General features: G+C 36.8%; 1 protein-coding gene across 2 annotated transcripts in view; it reads right to left on the minus strand.

Annotated features, from left to right (window-relative positions):
* The window catches only part of prkcbb (protein kinase C, beta b), a 100,073-nt gene that overhangs the window by 46,265 nt on the left and 27,939 nt on the right, over positions 1-25,869 (minus strand). For both annotated transcript variants that reach the window (XM_083565845.1, XM_083565844.1), the window contains exons 3-5: positions 22,201-22,283; positions 12,357-12,468; positions 7,235-7,363 (exon numbers count right to left, since the gene is read on the minus strand). In XM_083565845.1, coding sequence (XP_083421971.1) covers positions 7,235-7,363; positions 12,357-12,468; positions 22,201-22,283 — 324 coding nt within the window. The remainder of the gene's footprint in view (positions 1-7,234; positions 7,364-12,356; positions 12,469-22,200; positions 22,284-25,869) is intronic.

Below are 25,869 nucleotides of genomic sequence, written 5' to 3' on the forward strand. Positions count from 1 at the left end.
TTGGTGAAATGAACTGTCTAGAAGCCAAAAGTGTGTAAAGGTGTTATTTATGCTAATGGAGGATTTTTCAATTAAAATAAAATGAAACATCTGTGCATTTAAATATTTGTTTGGTCCCAGTAAATCACTACCTTACATAGTTTGCTGCATAGAAACAAAAGGAAAGCCAATGTGTCGCTCAAAAATATACCATAGTGTTAAGGTGTTAACACACCTAACACACATTAAGAACTGGAAGTATCAAAAGTTAAAGTACTGGACTATGATAACTACATTACCCTCAAAAGATTAGAAAGAAGAGAAAATTGTGAACATCATAATCCATAATCCTCTGCCAGTAGCGCAGGTTCACAGACAGTATACACGTGTGTAAGCTATTTCGTTCCACTTAAAGTAATTGAGCGTACTTAAAATAAGAAAAAAAAAAACATACTTTGGATTATCTCGGTGTGCCATTACGCTGATGTATGACTGCACCGTTGGATCGATAACGTTTTAATGGAATGTCATTATTCATACTGATGTGGCATATCATTAATGGTTAAACTATTTGTTGTGAAAAAAATTTCACTTGGCTGAAAAAAATACAAATAAAAAGGGCCTTAAGTATATTTGCCACCAAATGGGAGACAATAGAACAAGATGGCATGGTCTCACCTTTCAAATAAACTGCTAGTTATCAAATAGCACACCGGCTAATATCAACACTCAGTCATTAACTACACAGTTATTGAATTTTTTTTTTTCACATCAAAATCCCATCTATAATTCACTATTATTATTTTTATTATCATTATTATTACTAATCACAAATAATAGAAAATTATACAAGAACGTCAAGTCTCCATACCATCTAATAATGTCTAAGGTAGTACTGCTCACACACAGATACACAGGACATACTAAGGGAATGGTGGAGGTATTTTAATATCGATCGTATAAATATTTCCAAATAAATTAAAGTTCCATTGAGGATGACCTCGAGAGTCGACCGTTACACTGATTAATCCTGGGAGAAAAAAAAAAAGAGAGCAGCCTGAGGCGAGGTAGGCTGTTCTCTTCATTTTGAGAATGTGTGTGCGTGCGTGAGATTGCACAGACCTTAATTTTCCAGCTGATGAGTGTTACGCCCAGTGCGCTTAGTAAGAACACACACACACACACACACACACACACACACACACACACACACACACACACACAAGGGAGCATGTAGATTGGATACATAACTGTATTTATGTAACACTATCAACCACAGAACATTTCCTCATATCAGGTCCGCTTAAGAGTCATTTAAAAAACGTTTAAACCACCCTACATTTCCATAATTCACAAGATTTACCCTTTTGTTAGACCAGAGTTTCTGATTATCTTCTTTTTACCTGCAAATTCCTTGTAATGTACATTATTACAGTATTCACTGAGAAAAACAGGAGGTAAAGGATATTGTTTTTCTACAGTCACTACGTCTTTACTGTCCACATTAATAATGATGATGTGACTATGTGATAGCTATCTCCATTGCTAATTTCAGCCACGGATTAGCTTCCCCTGTTAGGTGCCCGTTTTGCCCAGTTGCCTAGCAACAGCATTCTCTGAACTTCGGTCACTTTGTCACTGCGTGTCGCTTTCCGTGTCAAAAGCAACGATGAAATTAGTTCAACGTGTCAACCTTTCTCCGTGTCAAAAAGACAATGGACTGAAAATGATTTGGCTCCAAAATGACAAAACAATGTGAAGCTTTTAATGGTCTTCAGGAGATTCATTACAAAATGAACACGCTCTAAGGTGTTCCTGTGCCACCATTTTGCTCGTCTACTTTTGCTAAAATGAACCGCATAGAGGAAAATCAAGTATCAGAGAAATTTCATCATGATGCTTTTAAATGTTCAAAATAAAATTGAACATGTCTGGGTTCAGAAAAATGTTCACCTACTTATACTAAACATACAGGACATACACATTCATGTCTTCCATCAGACGAGCTTTTTGAACATCTTATTCCACATTGAGTGCCTATTTGCTGTTATAGTAACTTAGGAAGGGGTTACACTAGATTTTGGATTGTGTTTATGATTAAATTAATCTGTACTACTGTTTATATCTGTCATATATATATATATTTTTTTTTACTCTCAAGTGTATATATCACACTAAAAAAAATACATTTTATTTTTATATTCTATATTCATGTTCGACAGTCGTCAAAGCATTTCACTGCATGTCGTACATCTGTATGAATTTGTATAAAATTTGAATGCTACAGAATCCAAAGCCGTCCTATTCAAGTGTGTCTGTGAGTTTGTGGTAACGTTGGAATGGCTGGAATCCCAATGCCAATCTTAAATCAGCTGTTTGAAACACTTCAACACGAAAAGTATCAGTGAGTTTACCCACAAGGCTTAAACATTTCCAGAAATCAAACAGAATCGACTCTTCGTTAAATTCAAACTGAACAAGAATTTGTTGTTAAGCCCATAAAAAGCTTCTGCCCAAGAGTTCACATCATATTCATGGCTAGGCCATTAAACAAAAATAATAACTAGAAGTGACATAGATTTTAGAAAGAAAGTTGTTAAGACAGCACAGACTTGACACACTGTCTAACAGATCACCCTCACTCTACAGCAGAACATCTCTCACTGTCATGGTGCTGGCAAAAATAAAAAAAAAAAAAAAATAATAACTTGTGCTGGCTTTCCCACTTTTTAAAATCATATTTAAAATGCCAAATTTTCTTTGCATTGGCTGTCTGTAGCTCCTTTCACAAGAAATGATGGGAAAAAAAACGTTAACTGTTTTTACTCTATTCAGATCGTGGTCGGTCTAAATACTTAATTGTGATTGGCTGCGTTCAAACGCACAGGTAGTCCTGGTCAGTTTAATCCCTGATTCCAGCACAGAGACGTCTCCATAGTACCACAATTTAGAGCAAGCAGAATTCTATGGTCTGTATGTATATAACATACTATTCGCCCTGAAGTACTGGGACAGCTGACTTTTATAGACAAACTTGAAGGCACACAATTGTGTAGGATGTTTTTGGATGCAGTAGAATAAAATCTCCCTTCATTTGAACTTGGAGACTCAATTTTGTTCCGACGTGTATTTTTGAACAATCTTTTTCCACACAACTCATCTTCATACTCTATATGGACAATCCTTGCACAACCCACTGTACTGGTCAACCCTACTGTTTTACCCTGTTTTAGGTCTTTTTTTTTTATTTGTTTTTTTTTTTGCACTGAATGTTGCACTTTGTGTTGTTAGTTTAGAGTTGTGTGTACTTTTGTGTTTCTTGTGTTTCTATATGCTGTAGCACCTTAGTCCTGGGAAAATATCTTGTTTTCACTGTGTACTGCACTGTATATGGTTGAAATGACTATAAAGCCTACTTGAACTTGAGTAGAAGATATTGTGTGGCCTGCTATAAAGCTCTAACCTCAACCCTATTGAGCATTTTTGAGATGAATTGGAATGTTGACTGTACCCCAGTCCTCCTCACTCTACATCAGTACCTGACTTCACTATGGAATGGTAAAAAATCTATAGGCTAAATTTTTTTCCATTTATTTCTGTCAAGCTGCTTTTTCCACAATGACCACTGTTAAAATATACTATTTAAAAAAATGTGCAAAATTATTTGATGTTTGAGTATTTCAGAATGACTTGTTTAGCTGAACATTTTCTACTCACCTTGGTTTCACTGGGCCTGCTGTATTTTGACTCATCCCTGTCCCACCCATCAATGACAGCATGTTTGAGTGACAGAGACTAAAAAATGACAACCAGTATCCACCAGTGTCCCTTTTTGATCACTATTCCTGTTTTATTTTTTTTATTATTGGTATTATCAAAGTCATATTTTGAATGTTTTGGGACATCCTTTCACGTTACATAAGCATCATCATGACAGAAAATGTCCAATTAACTTAACCATGGGAGAGACATGAGACACAGAGGCCAAGAGGCATTGTAAAAAAAATATTAAACAACACCACCACCTGCTGGACAAAAAAAAAAAAACGCACCGTCCTCATCACGACTTTAATTCTTACCATCTGTCTCTCAGTTGCACATTAATTTTCGTTTTCTTTCTTGCTCCATCTCTATGTCTCACCATCTGTTGCTGACCACTTGGCCATATGTAGTTAGTTATGGTATTACTAATTCTGCCATGCACTGCCAGAAATTTCTACCAACAAACTCAAAAAATGACCATGTCTTGAAAAACACTATGTGTGTGTGTGTGTATATATATATATATATATATATATATATATATATATATATATATATATATATATATATATATATTACATATATATTTACATATTTACACACACACACACACACACACACACACACACACACACACACACACACACACACACACACACACACACACATATATATACACACACACACACAAGTATGATACCTGTGGCTCAAAAAGATGCAGTATTAATCAGGCAGAGAAAATGTAAACAAAATAATGTAGAATAACAAATTTTTTGGCCTAAATTTCTATTAATACAAAGAAATATCATTCAAAACTGGATGATGAATGCTGAAGGAAATGCTGAACACAGCACGTTTGAAACTGCTACTAAAAGCAGCTGTGCATCTTTCACACATGACACAAAACACCATGTCATGTGTTCAATAGGGGTGTTGTTTTCACCTAAAAATCTGCAGAGTGTCATTTTCAGATTACTCTTTGTAGTAAGAGCAAAAAAAATTAGATGCTTAACAAAGAAATTTAAGAGAATAACCTACATCATCTCATTTTCTTGTCCAAAAATCATTGAATCCACCCAACTATAATGTTTAGAACAGATTAAACTTTCACCAAAATAATCCAAACAGCAGACATACAAACAATATTGACCCACACTCATCACTTTACTATAAATGCCTGGGTCAATCAGTCATGTGACAGCGACAGAATGCAAAAAAATTCCTAAGTAGTTGCAGCATGCTGAAAAATAAAAAATAAAAAATGCAACTTGCTGAGAAATCTTGAAGCCGCGAAACCCTGCACTTTCAAAGTGTTGTTACTGGAGACTGTAAGATTCATAACTTTCAAGACAAACTGTTAAATACAAACCACTGTATGAAAAACTTCATATTAACTAATGACACATTTTCAATACAAAACTTTTAGCAAACAAATCTCTAAGCATAAGCATATTAATGTATTCGCCTTGCAGCCAGCAATACACTCACAGCACCTGATATAGAATATTAATAAACACCTTCAGACCAATCAGAATGGACAATTAAACAGGGGGTATAACATTAAACAATATGTACAGCAGCAATGTTACCACTGCACATTTGGACAAATCCAGTGTCTTTTCTCTTTTTGACTGATGTGACTTCATATTTTAACCTCAAAAATTGTGCAGTTACACTCTGGTAGTAAAACTGTGCAGGCTGTATTGCAATTAGTGCAGGAGCGCCCCCTAAAGCATTTTACTGAATGTACTATTTTCAAAGTGACCACTAGGGGATGACAAGCGCCAAGAAATGCTGCAGTAAACGAATCGACATGTACTGCATTTGCTGCTGTTTTGATTTGAAAAAAAAATGAAATAGACCTTGTTACTATATCTGGTTGAGCCTACACTCTGAATACTGATAATAATGTTTGCAATTTGATGCTTAAAAACATTAGAAGGTCAAAAGACCTGTTGCAGCATGACAATACCCCTGTGTGCAAAGCCAGCTACATGAAAATAGGTTTTACATGGGTTGGAGTGGAGGATCTTTAGTGACCTGCTACAGAGCTCTGACATCAAGCTTATTGAACCTACATCAGTATCGTATCTGTGTCTGCTTTAACTTAACGTTATGTATTTTTTCAGAAAATTGGACTTCACTACATTTTAAAGAGTAATATATTTTTGTACTGCACTACATTCCAGAAAAAACAGGCTGCTCCTCACTACTTTGAAATGAATACATAAATTGTGTTAAATAAAAACCTGTCACAAGACTGCAAAGCGTAACCCCCCGCGGTTCTGTTAAGACTTCTCTCACTGCGTGTTAGGAAGTTCTCAAAAAAACGTAAAAAGTACATTCTACTCAAGTTTAAAAAAAAAAAGTAAAAGGAGTTTGTAAAAGTAAAAGGATGTGTATATGCTCAAGTAGTAGAATAGTCTACTTTGTCCGGTACCACTTGTCAACATAATACAACTTTAACTGACCTGCGATAACGGTAACGTTTAGTTCTACTCATTTAAATATTGAAGTGTGTAAGCAAGATATTTCAGTGGTGAATTTGGTGAAGCTTGTCAAAGTATGGTTCGCTGACTCAGTTCCTCTTTCTGCACTAAATTTAAACTGCTGAGTTCATTATGTGTATTGTGGCCACTGAGGAGAAAAAACACCTGTTTCATACACCTGTTAATGCAGGCAAAACTGTGCTTTTTATACAGTATATAATATGCACATACACACATGGATGTATGTATGTTTGTGCATGTGACCTTGCATAAGCTTATTAAAATGCCCAGAGAAATGTGCAAATATTTATAACAAAATCAGAAATGTCACCACCTGGATTGAAGTAAGAAAAGAGGTAAGAGCTCCTCTGGATAATTACTGAAGTGGTTAATATATTCCAGGTCCAACAAATTATTTAACCTAAACTGATGCAGTCTTGCATAACCATGTGGGAAGATTCTGTGGTCATGGAAAAGATGCTCCTCTGTTACAGAAAGGTTCAATTATTGGCCTGCATCAAGAAAACAACTAAGAGAGTGCTGAAAATACTAAACTGCTGAACTAAAACTACTGTCTAACAAATTATATAACCAGGAAGGATAATGGTGAACCATCATCTTTCAGGAAGGTATATGGTCCGAAATAAATCTTGAATGATCGAAGTTGACAAAGCCGTAAAACTCATAGCTATGTTTAATAGTGAAAGCAAGAGCATTTTCACATGAACAAAGTGATCAGAACTCTGGGACTGGGATGAAACAGGGGGCCTTAAAAAAAGCCTCAAGGTGAAAGCAGTAAAAACATTTATCACAAAGGCCAACAGGAAAAAAGTGTGTGTGTGTGTGTGTGTGTGTGTGTGTGTGTGTGTATGTATTTATGTGTATATATATATATATATATATATATATATATATATATATATATATATATATATATATATATATATATATATATATAAAAATAAAATAATGTTAGCATGTTAGGGTGGGTGTACAAGACTCACTGCAGACGGTGAGGACGTTGTTCTTGATGTTAGCAGTTATCTCGAGGCGTCCTCTGCGTTCAGTGTGATCGGTTCCACACAGGCTTGGCACATTGGCAACACAACGCTTATGAATATTCATCATACAATCTGCAGAAAGATACAGAGAAAGAGAGAGAAGTTTCTCGATGTGATTTTAATGAAATGTAGCAATAAACTGGCATTTCTGCTGCATACGGTCATTAGCAGAAGGCAAACTTTAGCTACCATAAGCTAAAATGAGCTACATAACTATCTAATATCCTGCATCCTACGGTTATATCACAACAATAAACCCATAGCCCTATTGCTAACTCATTAATTAAAAGTAAAAGTGATTTAAGTGAGAGACAATATTCTGGTATACATTTCTCCTGATCCTGATATTCTGTTAGATCATTAATGAGAGATAAATAAGAAGGAAAACTGGAAAGGAAACAAATTTAAAAAGGAAACCACACTACTTTGTAGCACAAGATGTTAATGATGCTATGCAATAATACTGATAATTATTAATGAGAGTTGAAGACGCTGATGACTCTGGTGTCGTTGATCCTTATGACCATGAAATTGTGCTGGCAGTGATAGTGAAGATATTAAATACAAGTGTTAATGTTGAGAAATGGGGTAAAGGAATTTAACGGGTGGTCATGAAGGGTGCTGATGGCATGATAACGATCACAATTTTTCTGACGATGTTGAGGTCAATCATTCATGTTTCGGATTACGGTGATTATTATTGGTGGATCATATTACGATGGTCATGCCATTATTCTGATCGTCATGACGAGGGCCATTATGATAATGGCCATGTCATGATTCTGCAAAATTGTAATTGTGGATGTCATAATAGTAATGTCATGCTTCTTATTGCTGTGATGATGATGATGAATAATATTGCTCTGCTCATGTAATGGTTCTCAGTACTGTGCTGATGATGATTATTATAATGGTTTGGTGATGATTCTTATTATTGTATGGTGACAATGCAAACATATTTATAGCAATAATTGCTGTGGTTCTATAATACTAATGGTTCATGATGCGGATAATTGAGATACCTACAATGATCATAGCCACTATGATAAAAGTGGCTATTTCCAAGTTTCACAGCCAAGATCTTCATCAATATTAGATCAGAAAATATATTAAATTCAATCAAAACTAATTTTTGCAATAAACACTCTTAATGAATGCAATGGTGTAGTTAATGAAGCTAACTGTACCTGAAAAAGTGGAAAATTTGCGACCTATAAAATGGATATAAAAGTCTGTGAAAATGGAAGGATTTTGTCATATGTAATGGAAAAAAATAAATCAAAATAAATCAATAAATAATCTCAGAATGTATGAAGGAGTTTTTGAAAAATTATGGTAAAGAAATACCAGTAACCTTTTTGCAGAAGTGTCACACACTTTTATAATTGGGGATGTGACTGTTCTCTAAAACATACCAGTTCTGTTCAAAAGTAATAATTATACAGTTCTCATTTATGAAATGACTCTGCTAAATAAAGGTCAGCTATTACCCAGAATTTTCTTCACATCTTCTTAGTTTCACATAACTGCTAAAGTCCTGTTTGCAAAAGAACTTCCAGAAGCATAAGATGTACCAAAGTGACATCACCAAGGACCATGAGGTCCCTCTAAAGATGATAAAAGAACAAGACCAAAGCATACCAGGAAGGCTGCCAAGAGACCTACAGAAAGGAGCTGCAAGGATTTCTGACTGCTTTCTCTCTAGATATGACAACGGTCTCTCATATGCTTCTGGGTTACAGGGTATATAAATCCCCCTGACCCATGTGACTAATTTAATTCCAATTAGATGAGACCATAGGCACAATAATCCTCCTGTTTAAACGCGATAAACGTAAAACCGCAATAAACGGAAAAATGACGCCAACTTAAAACCCACACTGAAAACATTTGCAAGAATATAGCGAGATGAATTTTGTGTAAGAGCGTAGAAATACAGTACACTGCATCACACTTATAGGGAGTACATGTGCTGTACAGTATACAGTTCTTTAGTAGCGTAGCCTATGCGTAGTTTCTCTGCTTGTTTATTGGTTGAAGTGTCCTATTACATCAAAAAAGGGGCTGAGTTTAAGATACACGTCACCGCATTCTTTACATTCTGTACTGTATTAACATTTTACTTAATTTTATAATTCATAATTATATTTTTATTAATAAATCAATCAATCTATCTATCTATCTATCTATCTATCTATCTATCTATCTATCTATCTATCTATCTATCTATCTATCTATCTATCTATCTATCTATCTATCTATCTATCTATCTATCTATCTATCTATCTATCTATCTAAATATCTAAATATCGCTAGTTTAGAGCCATGCAACCAAATGACTGTGATTTTTCTCATTTTAACATATATATATATATATATATATATATATATATATATATATATATATATATATATATATATATATATATATATATATATATATATATATATATATATATATATATATATATATATATATATATATATATAGGGGGAGTGGTGGCTCCAGCGGTTAAGGCGCTGGGTTGCCGATCGGAAGGTCTGGGGTTCGAGCCCCGGTATCGCCAAGCTGCCACTCTGGGCCCTTGAGCAAGGCCCTTAACCCTCTATGCTCCGGGGGTCCCTTACGAGGGAAATATCAAGGTCCGTGACGTCGGGGCCGCCTTCCCGTGGGCTCACCACCTGCAGGAGGGACCGTAAGGGACGGTGCTGTGAGGATAGGGCAGCAGTCGAAGGCGGGGTTCTGCTTAGACTGCTGCCCCGGCGACCGGAATTACGGATAAGCGGGAAAAAATGAATGAATAAATGATTATATATATATATATATATATATATATATATATACAAAAAATTAACAAAAAAGTGTGAAACAACTGAAAATATGTCATATTGTAGGTTCTTCAAAGTAGGCATCAAGAGAATGCCAAGAGTGTGCAAAGCAGTAATCTAAGCAAACGGTGGCTACTTTGAAGAACCTACAATATGACATATTTTCAGTTGTTTCACACTTTTTTGTTATGTATATAATTCCACATGTGTTAATTCATAGTTTTGATGCCTTCAGTGTGACTCTACAATTTTCATAGTCATGAAAATAAAGTAAACTCTTTGAATGAGAAGGTGTGTCCAAACTTTTGGTCTGTACTGTATATATATCAATTAGTGACAGAATAAAATGTATTGTTTTTTGTCAATTTTGACAGCTGTTTGTGGGATTATTGTATGAGGCCAAACTCTTTCTACTTTGCTGTGGGCCTATACTGAAAGGCTGAATACTTTATTTGATACAATTTTTAAGTTTTCATTACATTTTGGGCATGGAATCCACGCTGAATCCACCCTTCTGATGGGATCAGTTTAATCCAAATTTTTTGGATCAAAGTGATCCAAATCCTACAAAAAAGTTCTGAAAAAGCCAAACTAAAAGTTTGATCCGGATCAAAACCATGATCTAATCCGATTATGTAATCGTTTTTTTCTTTTGAAAAACCCATTTTCAAGATTTGATCCAATCCGTTATCCAAAATCCTAGTGGATTACTTTTGAAAAACCGGGCCCTGGTTTACTGATTTTGTGTTCTAGAAGGATCTGTCAAAACCTGGACAAAATCTATCTAATATATTCACAGATAGTTAATGGCTGTACTGCACATTTCTTTCATACTAATATACACTATATGGACAAAAGTATTTTTTTCAGCCGTAAATTTGAAAACACAAAGTTGTAAAGAATGTCTCTGGATGTGGTAGCATAGATTTTTTTTTTTTTCCTTTACTTTAACTAGGAGAACCAAACCTGTTTTCTACCTAAGATCTCTTGCTATAAATCCCTGACCTCAACCCTATTCAACAACCCTACTGACTGCACCCCAGTTAATCTCACCTCACTCTGCATCAGTATCTGGTTTCACTAAAGCCCTTGTAACTGAATAAGCACAAAAGGAATGTTCAAAAAGCAGATACCAGATAGCGAATCTTATGGTTGGTGGACATTTATATAAGAAAGCACTAAAGATTTATTTGTACAAGGTACAAACTAGTGACAGCTTTCTACATGTAGAACTGGTAAATATTCTTGATTGTGGTAGTTTTGAAAGAAATAAAGATGCAAGGAGGTTTGTACTGTAGGAGCTAAAGTGTTGAAAATGTAGTGTAGAAGTAATTCTACACGCTTTTACACCTTTAGGGTATTTGAAAGGGGCAGGATGGGAAAATTAGGCATACTTACTGTAAGTTCTAGATAGGAGAGTGAGGATTAAATGAGAGATAAAAAAAGAGGAGGTTTATGGATGTGGTGAGGGAAGACATGCAGGTAGTTGGGTTAAAAGACGCAGATGTCAAGGACAGTGGGGTATGGAGAAGGATGATCCACTGTGGCGACCCCTAACGGGAGCAGCCGAAAGAAGAAGAAGAAGAAGAAGAAGAAGAAGAAGAAGAAGAAGAAGAAGAAGAAGACAACCTAAAGCTTTTACATAGTTTTGTTGCTAATGTATTGGTTGTTAATGTTTACTGTTGTACATTTAACATTTTTGGCATATGGCACACCCTCTTATTCAGAGCGAGTTACAGTTATCTCATTTTTATAATTGAGAAGTTAAGGGTTGCTCAAGGGCCCAGCAATGGCAGCTTTGTAGCCCAGCAGTGGCAGGTTTAAACTCATGACCTTCTGATAAAAAGTCCCAAATCCTTACCACCATCTTTCCCCATGTGTAGCTAAGTGTGTGTAGGTGTGTGTATTACAATCTAAAATGTAATTTGTTTGCTTGAGGTAAAGTTATAACAGTTACGCTGAAGCAAAGCTTTTAGGATAGTTAAAAAAAATAAAAAATTTAATCCTAGCAGTTTGGGATTTGAGAGTAATGCAAACTTAGCTGGAAGTCATTTAGAGATGGGGCAGGATGAGTCTCACTGACTACCATCACAAGTGACACACACACAAAAAAAAATTATAATAAAAAAAATTAATTAATTAATTAATTAATTAATTAAAAAAATAAAAATTTATATAAAAAAAAAAAAAAACACAAAGCTTTGCTCTTTGAGACCCAAACAAATGCGTTACTCACGGTCACATCTCATGCCCTGGTGGATCAGCCCATACAGCAGGGAGCCACAATGATCGCAGAAGGTCGGACTTGAGTACGTATGCACCTTAAACTTGTGTTTGCTCCGTGGGTCCTGAAGACAAAGAGACAGAGACACAGAGAACCAATCGACCATTAAACACTGATCAATACTCGTTCATTCGTTCAGTCATTAATCTTCAGTAATCACTCTTTGTCGTTTCGGGGTGTGATTGATCCAGAATCTCATGGGTTTCACAATCATTCACTCATTTATTCACACCTAGGAGACGAACTAAACTTTACTTCAAATGTTTCCCTAGAGAAACCCTGGAGGAACATGTTATTTACTGTAACACACACTGCACACAGGCACAGAGAGTGATGTTCTCTTTATTTGTCTCTCTCTCTCACACCGACTGACACGCACACACACACACACACACACACAAAAGCACTGCAAAATAATCCATTTGCATTCAGGAGCTCAAATAAAGAGTTCTCGTTCTGCGTTAGTGTCAGTGAATCATAATTAATTGTGCTGTTTACCATAATAACAGATTGTGAATCATTAGCAGGATGTCCATAAGGCTGTATATCAACTGTATACTATAAGTGATATGCACTGTAAAGACAATCACCACATTTTAAGACACGTTTATCGCTGCAATTAGGGGGATCGTTTTCTTCGAGTAGGATGCTTTCTTATCTGGTCTAATCCTCACTGGAAGTGTGAAGAGTCAGTGATAACAATATTGTGCATGTTAATCATTGTATAATAGATTACTGTTGTGTGTCAAATAAAAGAAATGCTCTGGTACGTTGTCTTCACCACACCAGAATTAATATTCCTCCATTCAGCAGAGAGATCATGACAATGACATATTTCTCCCTCTCTCTCTCTCTCTCTCTCTCTCTCTCTCTCTCTCTCTCTCACACACATGCACAAAATCACAGACACAATCACAAGTGTATGAAGGAAGTCAAAAGAGTGCGTTTATGCAGCACACAGTAGAAAGGGTGATGACGAGAGAGAGAGGGAAAGAGAGAGAGAGAGAGAGAGAGAGAGTGGGAGGATGAGGAAAAAGGAAGAAAGGAAATGAAAGAAGATAGACAAAGAGAGATATGCAGTAAGCAAAATGACCAAGACAGACAAAGTAAAGAGATCAATGGAAATGGAAAAATGAACAGACAGGAACAGGAAGATTGGCGGGGAAAAAACAGGGTCGCATGGAGCCCTGCTATGAACACAGATTGATATAAATCCTCTACCAGTCACACGCATTGCCTTAAGTGCTCATAGAAAGGGCTTTCTTCATGTTCCTCTGAAGAATATTTAAGACATTGAAGCACAAGAAGTCAGTCATAACCAGAATAGTTGTATTTTTTAACAGTTAATTTAATGGTTAATGAGGACGCGCCACTACTGAATGTGCACTTGTTAGATAGTTCTCCTAATGGATAATCACTTGTTCAAGGAAACATTTTCATTAAACATTTTATTATACACTAATTAATATTAGTTATTGAGGTGCAAAAAAAAGGCAGAGAGAGAGAGAGAGAGAGAGAGAGAGAGAGAGAGAGAGAGAGAGAGAGAGAGAGAGAGAGAGAGAAGGCAAGACACTTCCCTGTGTAGTGCTCTGCGTTATTCAATGTCCTGCAATGCAATATAATGAAGTCCAATAGGGATGAAGTCACTCCATATGAAGTCACTCCACTCCATATGTCCCACCCCCATTTAAAATAGTCAGTAGCATTTCGCAGTGAGCTCCATGACTACGCAGGGAAACAGAACACTGTTGAATTAAACAGAAAATCTGTGCAGGATGAGTTCATCAAGTATTTTGGAGAAGAAAAAAAAAAACTGTACATTTTGTTTATTTTCTATTTGAATGTTGTCACTGTTTTGGCACACAACAGCTCATAGATATCCTTCGCATACATCCTCACATATTTATATAAAAGGCGCAAAACTTCAATTTGATTCCATGGGACTTTAACGGAGAAAGGGTGTGCTGTCACGAGTGTTATGCTTCACAGACATTCAGTGGTCATGAGTTCCATTCAAAAAACCAACCTGCCACTTTTGGGCCTCTGAGCAACCATTTATATCCCATAACCATTTATGCAACCGCTCAGATTTATGAATAAAATCACTGTCATGATGTCATTCATTCAGTCATACTGAATAGGTATAAACCTAAAATGTTGCAACCATTTAGACAAAACAACAACAACAACAACATAAAAGAGACCAAACCAAAAGCACATGGTCCTTTTTACCTGATCACACGCTAATGTAATGACATGTAATATAAATACGTGCTTGTATAAACACACACTATGATAGAAATACATTGGATGGACAAAAGTTTGTGGACACCTGACCATAAGACATGCTTTTTGTACATCCCATTCTACATTCAGTCCTTTGCTGTTATAATAACCTCCACGCTTCTTGGCGATGTTCCGCTAGATTTTGGAGTGTGCTTGTGGAGATTTGTGCTCATTCAGCCACAGGAGCATTAGTAAAGTCAGGTACTGATGTAGGTGAGGTGAGAAAGCCTGGGGTGCAGTGAGCATGCCAATTCCTCCCAAAAATGTTAAGGTCAGAGGTCTTTAGCAGGCCAGTAATGATCTTCCACACACTTCCAACCCATGTAAACTATATCCTCATAGAGCTGCTTTGTGCACAGAGGCATTGTCTAGCTGGAACAGTTGTCAGAGTATCAACAACCAGGAATATTACCACAAGTTAGTGTACACACTACTTATCTGAGTGTACCAACATACAAGAAACAAACAAATAAAAAACTAATTATATAATAATATATAATTAATACATCATTGCTGATAAAAACATACCTAAACCGTTCTATTTTCTAAAATCATTCACAATGATGTAGCCAATTTGGGCTATTTTGCTAGCCCTCTAATATGTAAACCAAATGACAGTTTGTAAATATATTAATATCAAACCTCACTGATTAATATTTTGCCAAAATTCCCCTCTTAAATTGTAAATAAAATTGAAAAAATAATAATAATGATGTGAAGGAAAACAGAAATGAAGCAGGCTAATAGGATCTACGGTGTACCCGTGTGGACACCAGGCATGGCACACAGGGAAGCTGTGGTCTTTACTTAGCTGACGTTGAAGATTCAAAGTGTTATACAAAATTTAAAGAGGATGTGTTTTTAGTACACACAACAAAGCACTTGTATACAGTAAGTTACTCGGGATAAAGGTGTCTGCTGAACGCTGTCCATTTCAATGAAAATAAATTTCGACTTGACATTGTATAAGAATGCAGCAAATTCATGCAAAGGATCTGATCTGAGCCCAAGGTTTATATTAGTTAGTCTACTTATGCATACATTTACACACACTCCAAGTATATAAACTTGCATATAATAGACGTCAGTATAAATGCTGTATTCCAAATCTCTTTAAACACTCCCCCTTGGGCACTGGTTTACTCTTGGGATCCTTTTATAATTTTACGTTGCTTTGTGTGTTGAATCAATATGAGTTTTGGTGTGAGTGTGTGTGTGTGTGTGTGTGTGTGTGTGTGTGTGTGTGTGTGTGTGTGTGTGTGTGTGTGTGTGTGTGTGTGTGTGTGTGAGAAAGAGAGCCGATTCACTGCATGTAAGAACCGCCTACAGAAACACACACATACAGTACACACACACACACACACACACCACACACACACACACACACACACACACACACACACACACACACAATAGAATAGCTGGATGGAAAATCCTCCAACCCTGTGGCCTCCAAGGTGTTACCATGGTGATAGGTAAAGCCCATGGCTAGCAAAATGCCAACAACTTCAGGTAAAATAAAGCAAGAAAGAATGAGAGAGAGAGAGAGAGAGAGAGAGAGAGAGAGAGAGAGAGAGAGAGAGAGAGAGAGAGAGAGAGAGATAGAATGCCTGTCATCCAACCTTCTTTATCTCCCTCTCTTTCTCCTTTTCTTCTTTGTTTTTCAGGTCTCAGTGTCACCTGCTAATCATTCTGTGTTTAGGTAAACCAGAGAATTGTGGATAACAAGCGTTCACTGCATCAGGCACACTGCTCACTTCAAACCAGTCAGAGGCTTTGCCTCAAATCAACACATGGCTGTACTGTCTTACTATTTTATCCCAGTAGTGTGTGATTTGGGATGGAGCCATGAAGAAACTGGAACATGTACACACACACACACACACACACACACACACACACACACACACAAAACACTCCTCCATCAGTCAATCAGCATTTGGCGAACGTGTGACTATTTATAGCTTCCACCCACTTACAGTGTGCAGTGATTGAACACAAATTTACGGCAGGTTTTGAAAGAGTTAAACTCTTCATAGACAGGGAACATGCAAAGGGAAACGTTTAGCTTAATTAACCGATTTAACAAATGTTACATATAAATACATATGGGTGACAAATTAAAGGGGAAAAAAATTCACTTCACTCTGTTGTTTCCTATAATAGGGTGAAAGGAACTGAGAGTGGTTTCTACCATGAAGGCTTCACCCCCTACCACCTATCCCCAGACACTTTCTTTAAATTTACTGACAAGGCTTAATAACCCCTAATGAGTGTGTATGTGTATATTGAACAGTTAATCTACAGGTGCATCTCATTAAAATGTAATGTCGTGGAAAAGTTCATTTATTTCAGTTATTCAACTCGAATTGTGAAACTCGTGTATTAAATAAATTCAATGCGCACAGACTGAAGTAGTTTAAGTCTTTGGTTCTATTAATTGTGATGATTTCGGCTCACATTTAACAAAAACCCACCAAATCTCAAAATATTAGAATATGGTGATATGCCAAACAGCTAATCAACTCAAAACACCTGCAAAGGTTTCCTGAGCCTTCAAAATGGTCTCTCAGTTTGGTTCACTAGGCTACACAATCATGGGGAACACTGCTGATCTGACAGTTGTCCAGAAGACAATCATTGACACCCATCACAAGGAGGGGAAGCCACAAACATTCATTGCCAAAAAAGCTGGCTGTTTAGAGTGCTGTATCCAAGCATGTCAACAGAAAGTTGAGTGGAAGGAAAAAGTGTGGAAAAAAAAGATGCACAACCAACCGAAAGAGCATTGAGAGGCTGCGGTTCTCTATTTATTCAAGAGTTTGGGTGATCTTCACAAGGAATGGACCGAGGCTGCGGTCAAGGTATCAAGAGCCACCACACACAGACGTGTCAAGGAATTTGGCTACAGTTGTCGTATTCCTCTTGTTAAGCCACTCCTGAACCACAGACAACCACAGAGGCGTCTTACCTGGGCTAAAGAGAAGAAGAACTAGACTGTTGCCCAGTGGTCCAAAGCCCTCTTTTCAGATTAGAGCTTGTTTTGTTTTTTTATTTGGAAACCAAGGTCCTAGATTCTGAAGGAAGGGTGGAGAAGCTCATAACCCAAGTTGCTTGAAGTCCAGTGTTAAGGTTCCAAGGATGATTTGGGGTGCAATTTCATCTGCTGGTGTTGGTCCACTGTGTTTTTTTGAAAACCAAAGTCACTGCACCGGTTTACCAAGAAATTTTAGAGCACTTCATGCTTCCTTTTGCTGACCAGCTTTTTAAAGATGCTGATTCCATTTTCCAGCAGGATTTGGCACCTGCTCACACTGCCAAAAGCACCAAAAGTTGGTTAAATGACCATGGTGTTGGTGTGCTTGACTGGCCAGCAATCTCACCAAACCTGAACCCCATAATCAATCTATAGAGTTTAGTCAAGAGGAAAATGAGAAACAAGAGACAAAATACAGATGAGCTAAAAGCCACTGTCAAAGAAACCTGGGCTTTCATTCCACCTCAGCAGTGCCACAGACTGGTCACCTCATGCCACGCCAAATTGAGGCAGTAGTTAAAGCTAAACAAGCCCCTACCAAGTATTGAATACATATACAGTAAATGAACATACTTTCCAAAAGGCTAACAATTCACTAAAAAAAAATTTTTTTTTTTTTTTTTATTGGTCTTATGAAGTATTCAAATTTATTGGTCTTATGAAGTATTGTTTTTAGATATTAAATTCTATATTAATTGTTAATTTTGTGCCAAAATCATCACAAATATTAAAATCAAAAACTTAAACATCAGTCTGTGTGCATTGAGTTTATTTAATACACAATTTGAGTTTTCCATGCCATTCTAATTTATTGAGATGCACCTGTATATAACCATTGTTTCAGTTTTTTACATTTATATTACATACTCATCTGACATCTCACTTTATTAGGAACACCTGCTCATTCATGTGGTATGCAATACCAAAAAATTATTGGTCGTTGTTCTCAGACACATGGACCACGGAATCATTGTTGGTGCCCGATTTGAGTGGTACCAGGTTTGCGTATTGCTGATCTTTTTGGATTTTCGAACACAAACAGCAAGGGGGAAATCTGCAGTCTAAAACACCTAGTTCTTAAGAGAGCTTGAATGGAGAATGACCAGACTGCACTAAGCTGGCAGCAAGGTGGTATATAAGGTCAAGTAATCACACTTTACATCCCTGGTTTGCAGAAAAGCAGCACAATGAAAAGTAACAGTGAGAACAATCTTAGTGAAACTGGACAGCCGAAAAAAAAAAAAGAAATAAGGTAAAGCTTTCTATTTTCCTCTTTCAGTAACATAGCAAAAGAAAAAAGTTTTGTATTAGGTATAAGATATCTTTGTCTGAGCTAAGATAAAAACATAAATATTTGATGTCTAAGGTACATAGGCAAAGATTCTTGCCCGAACTGTTACCACAGAGCTGTAGGTACGCAATTGTAAAAAGATGTCTCTGTATACAGCAGCATGGCTGCTCACTTGAACAAGGAGATTCAAACCAGTACCAGCATGTCAATGCACCTGTACAGAAAGCCCGCTCCATAAAGATATGGGTTGGAGTGGAAGATCTTGACTGGCCTGCTATAGGGCTCTGACCTCAATCCTACTGAAAACCTTTGAGATGAATTGGAACACTGACTCCACCCTATGTCTAGTCAACTCACCTACATCAGTGTCTGACAGTGTCTGAGCAAAAACCTTAACAAACACACTTCAAAGTGCTTAGTGGAACATCTTCCCAGAAGAGTTGAGATTATTATAACAAGACAATGCGGACTAAATGTGGAACGGGATGTTCAAAAAGCACAACCTTTGTCTATATAATGTATTTAAAGTTAGAAAGATGATCATATCTAATATAAAAACACAACAAACTTTGTCGTTTATACTACTACAGTTTTTTAAGACATCATTGTGACTAACAACTGTGACTTTCGGGCGGCTGCACATTGTAGGCGCTAAATTCATCCTTTTTCCACTGACAACCCCTTTCAAATTGCATATGCTTCACCAACACAAACCTAGAAAGTACATAAATGAGTCATTTCGGTGTTGAATCCTGCGGAATCCACGCTAATGCCTAGTCGTTTTCTACGATTGCGCTCCATTTTCCTGATTCCTGATAAATGATTGATCTCAATCTCCATGTCTCTTTGCTAGTGGCCTACAAAACACCCACTAAGTCCTTAGAGGCACCGTCCTGAATGCAGCGCTCATTCAGAGCGGTAATGAATCTGCCGCCCTCTGACACCGTCATTTTCGCGAGTGCGCGCATGTGTGTTTGAGTGAGTTCATGTGCTTACAGGTATAAATAGTCAGACGCAGGAGAGCGGCGAATCAGAGAGGCTCGCTTATGGGTTCAATTATAGAAGTGGGCTAATTAGGTCGCCTTTATCTTGGGACTGATGTATTCTCATTAAATCCAAATTCACCATGGGCTTTACACGGGAGAGCGACTACCACAGCGTTCACCTTTTATTTTTTTTGTATGTGGGTGTGTGTTATTCTAAAAAGGAGATCCAAGTCTCTCTGTCTGGCTCTATTAACATCTCTTTCTATCTTCGCTCTCTCTCTCTCTTTCTCTTTTAATTTGTTTCCTTCTTTCTCTCACACAATCACACATTCTTTATTCTTTATTCTTATTTATCTCCCTTTCTTTCTCTGTTTCTCTTGTTCTCCTTGGTGTAAAATATAATGAAAATTACTGTTTGGGCTTTTATTCCCATTTCTTCCTTTCAAAAAGGAGGTGACTCATTCCTAGCAGAGTGGGGGGGCATGGTCAGGCACATTTCTGCATGTGTGTAGGTGTGTGTCTGTGTGTGCGCGAGTGTATGTGTCCAAAGTAGGAAACATACACGAGATGAAAATAATCCATTCATTCACGTAATGATCAACCACATATATTACTGTTGCTATTTCCGAAACCTGTCCAGCACTACTTGCTCTTTTTCGGAACGTTCTCCAATTCACAACAAGCGAGGCGCCCTGCCGAGAGCCGAGCCGAGGGTGCTCAAGCAGGAGAGTAGGGCACTAGTGAAGGAGGGAGGGCACACTTAAAGAGAGCTCCAGCAGCTTCAAGAAGGCTAACAGCATATTTAAAGAAGCGAGTGCTGTCGAGAGGCCTCTAGTCATTTAAAGAGCACTAGTATTGGTTATTAGAGTGGGTTAAAAAAATAAAAATAGCTGCCCAAGATGTTTTCGCATGCTTCTCTCGAGTCCTTTTAAAAACAATGTATTTCAGAGCTACAGTGCATAAGATAGAATATAAAAGTAATAATAAAAAAATAAATAGAAAAACACTGCACTTTTGAGTCAGGGAAGAAAAAAAAATACATTAGCAATGTGGTGCAATGTGGAAATCCTGCATCACTACCTACTAAGTTCCAGACAGAGCTCTTGAGACAGATTCGTTGGGATGTTTTTATAAACCATACGAATAAAAGATGCTTCTAGCATTAGTGAAAGAGAGCGAGAGACAGAGGGACATCAATAGACTGAACAATAAAAAAATGGCAAGATGGATATGTTTCATTCAATTCGATTCCGTCGATTTTCGCTGACACAATAACGAGCACTTTCTGCTGTCTCATCCCAAAGCCAGCAGTAGAATGCTAGCCTGATGAGGCATCAAACGATCAACAGGATGTGCAGTGGAAGGTTATCTTGCAGCAGTTCTGGTAAACCAAACACTATAGGACTAAAAAGTTGTGAAGTTTTGCCTTTTGGCTTTTTTACCGGTCATTTTTGTGCCAAAATAATGTGTATCATATCATGACTGCTATAGCTTTTCAACAAGAAAACACACCATTGTATCTGTTTACAAACAAATATGTACTCTGTTTTACATATTTATGTATATACATATTTTTTTAAATATATTTCTAGTTCTCAAATGGCGAAACAATTTACTTCTCTTCTTTCTTTTTCTTGGTGAGAGTTGCTGGTGATTTTATAGGTCGATATTAATATCACGAGGGACAAGATTGATATAAACTAAATGTCAGCCGTATTTTATTAAAACTGCTAACAAAATATCTACACAGATTAACCACCTTTTAATCCACTTGCATTATGATGTATAAATTACTATTATATCAGCAGTTTCTACAAAGGTGAACTGGTTGACATGGAACCAATCAAAGCCAAATATAGAACCAGATCTATCTATATATCCATATACAGTATATTCTCTTATGTTAATGTTTACATACATAATGCATATTTACTTCCAGCTAATCTTTAGGTACTGACCACATCCTTGCATACCACATTGCAAACCTACGACATGACTCAGAAAGAGCCAAAAGTGTATCTCTGTGACCAGTTCGAACAGGAAACACACTGATCACAGCAAAACATCCATAACATCCTACTGCACTGTCCACTTCACCGATAGCGAGAGAAGAACCACGGTCTTGAGACAGATATACAGCTTGGGAAAGCAGAGACACAGCCAGGCAAGAGGGAAAGATAAATAAAGCATACTCACATCCGACGCCGGGCCTTTATCTGCTCCAGGACAGGAGAAGGTGACAAACTCATGGCAGCGCTTATGCACCACAAAACAGCAAACTGGTAGAGAGGGGAAAAAAAACCCCACAAAAAGTTGATGTTAGGATCAAGAGAACTGAATTCTTATTAAACAATAGCATCGGATAGGGTGGTCCAGCATGGTATGATTGAAATAATTTCAATTCTCAAGAATTAAGACTATTGGGTCTGGGAAGTAAATCTGTATGTGGGGAAAAAAAATCTTATTGATTAGTTCTAAGGCCTAGATTTTAGATTTTGTCTGCCTATTTTTCATTACATTTCCTCCTGGGAAATCAGTCCATCCATTCATCCATTCAAATCAATAACTGTACCGCTTTTGGACGCGAGTTGTGCTTCAATACTTCAAATCGAGACAAGTCTCGATTGGTTTGGATGCTAATTAATCCTATTGCCCTGCCTTATGCAGAAAACAATCAAATAAAATTCTCTTTTATCCACGTAGTATTCTTTGAACTCTAGACTTTACAATAAGTCTTTGACTAAAAGAAAATTTCAGGAAAGCTCTTCTGGTAATTTCTGAAGAATGGGTGGAACTCTTTAGGCTGCAAATATTGAAAAAAATATTTTAAACTTGTCAAGCACATTGTGTACACATTTGCACCATTCTTATTTGGCCCAGGGTACCAGACTAGCCAGAACCATCTCTCAAAATAGGACATATAATATTCCATGAATATTCAAAGAACCCCAAGGTAATGTCTAAAGATCTACAGCCCTCTTTAGCACTGGCTGATGTCACTGCTCATGATTCCACCATCAGTGAGACACAATCACTCTACCAGAAGGAAATGGACTTTTCTCAAGACATTAACCCAGCCAGAAAACATGCGTTCAAGGTTTGCAAATGTTTTACTGAACTATGACACTTGGATTCACAGGAATTCTACCTGGTGTCAGATTCTACACAATCCAAATTCAACATAAGTTCGAGCAAAATGATTACCCTGAGTATGGGGTAGTATACTAATAATAATTATTTAACAAATTACAGTACATAATTAAACAAAACAGAACCATTTACAGTACTGTACAGTGTAAACTATGCAATATAAATGTATGAGGCAACAGGCATGTGGCCAGGTCGAGTGGTGGGCGGCGCATACGCTGCTACATTTGCCTGACACACGAGACGTAAAATATTTAATACAATTTTGTTGTATCGCTATCGTTATTATAAGATCGAAAAATCACAAGTTGACCCATCATAACTCTTGGAATGGTAACTACAAGATATATATATATATATATATATATATATATATATATATATATATATATATATATATATATATATATACACATATATAGTTTACACTGTACAGTACTGTAAATGGTTCTGTTTTGTTTAATTATGTACTGTAATATACACACACACACACACACACACACACACAGGATAGTCTAATGCTTTCCAAATCAAAATGCATACAGAAATTAATGCAGAAAGTTCATAACCTTTCTATCACCATTGCTGCTTCTGCGAACTTTCCACCCTACAGAAACATAAGAGCGAGACAGCGTTCTCTATCAACACCTTTCCTGAAACTGACACTTTCCTTGATCAGATAGCACACACTTGTGTAGATGCAGTTGAATGGACAGGTGATTAGGTGAGCGCCAGCTGCCGAGCCCGCGCATTTTCTCAAAGGTTTTTTGCCGGCGGCTGTGTGAGCGCAGTGTACAGTACTGAATAGACAACACAAATGGCCCTAGGGCTCACATGCTCTTTTTGTTCAAAATCCGGTGGTATAACTGTGCATGCTATTAACAGGCATTCAAATGCACATCCGTGTAATGATAAAAAATAATAATAATAATTATAATGCTGAATTTTCTCTGTTTTCCTCTGGACCTGGAAAACAGGTCTGGAACTGCCAATACCAAAGTACAACATTGCTCCTCTATTCAAGTATCCATTTTGATCAAAAGAACAATACATGGCCAAACGTTTTTTTGGACACCTCCAAATGTGGTCATTTGTATTGAATATCTTCGTATGCTCCAAAATCTAGTGTAAATCCGTCGAAAAGAATGAAGCTTATTGTACCAGCAAAAGGTGACTAAATTCAGAATATGTTCAAAATGCACATATGGGGTAAAATTATAGGTCTACTAGCGGAAAGTACCCGTGCTTCGCTACGGAAGGCTGAATGCTAAGCAATATGGCAATAAGCAGTAAGCACTGAGCAGGACTGGATGATCAGAGATCAGAACGTCTGTCTGTACTGGTCAGGACTATGAACTTAACTGAGCTCCGACAATGTTGTGTCTACCCACTATCCAGACAGTGCGAGGTGGGGTAGGGGAGGTCAGAGTCCGATGGGCTCTCAGGTGATATGGAAATCAATACAGGCCTCAACCTGTAAACCATTGTCTTTACTTACTGTTACTGCACTGACTTTGTATATTAGTCGTACAGAGAGTACGTGATGGTTGAACACTCATTTTTATAGTTTGACTGTAACTCAAATAGAAAATCTTCATCCAGTAAACACTTATTCACTTAAAGACTTATTTTACATCGAGGGAGCCCTAATAAAAATTATTAGAGCACCTTTAGCTAATTATTAAATTTCCTCCAAAGAAATAACGTCAACAAATAACGTACTACCCCTTTGTAGTACCGATACAGGGCAAACTACTTTGAAAATAATTTTTATCGTGCATCTAACATCTAATAAGAAACAATGTACTAAGTTTCATTAGGATCCGTAATGTTATTTCGAAGAATTTACAATGCGTGAGAAATCGCGTTTTTCGCGAGTTAGCCGCGATCCAGGGCGAATTTTTCAAAACCCTTTCTTTGTGAGCACCTAAGACCCAAGAGGAAGGTATGTTCCAAATTTCATTGCAATCCGTTCAGTGGTTTTTGAGATTTCGTAATGAGTGAGTGAGTCAGTCAGTGGTATTTGAGCTATATATATATATATATATATATATATATATATATATATATATATATATATATATATATATATATATATATATATATATATATATATAGATAAGCATTTGTAAACATGATTGTATATTTATATGAGCTTTTTAACCTTGCTGGTCTGAGTCGATTGAACCTTATTTATCAAAACGATACTTTCATAAACTGTTGGCAAGAGAATTTACAAGAAGCATATACTGTAGGCATATATGTATTAGTAGGAGGATTAGTATAAAGTAGGAGAATTAGGCTGTCAAAAATTCTTTGAACTTAAAAAATAATGAGGATCACAGATTTATGACAGCAATCAAATGACAAAAACTTGATTTGATCATTTTGCCATTTTTGTGCTCGATGTCAGCGTTGTTAAAATGGAGTATTAGAGGCATCGCTAAGCAAAATGTATGACATTTTGTACCAATGTAAATTACATACAGTAATAGCAAAAAAAAATTGCTTAGGAAATTGACTATTGTTATTGGTTTCAGTATGACAGCCATGTACTGTAAAACCTTACATCACGATGCACACCACTATTCGAAATACACAAAATACATTGTCAGCTTTGACTGATTTCTTTTTAAAGTATAACTATATACTTGGCTCGCACGTTTTCCTTTTACTTTTGCCTGTTCTTTCTCCTGTGTATGCTTTTGTAATGGTTCT

This window comes from Silurus aristotelis (genome assembly GCF_946808225.1).
Source record: "Silurus aristotelis genome assembly, chromosome: 17".
NCBI classification, from domain to species: Eukaryota; Metazoa; Chordata; class Actinopteri; order Siluriformes; family Siluridae; genus Silurus; species Silurus aristotelis.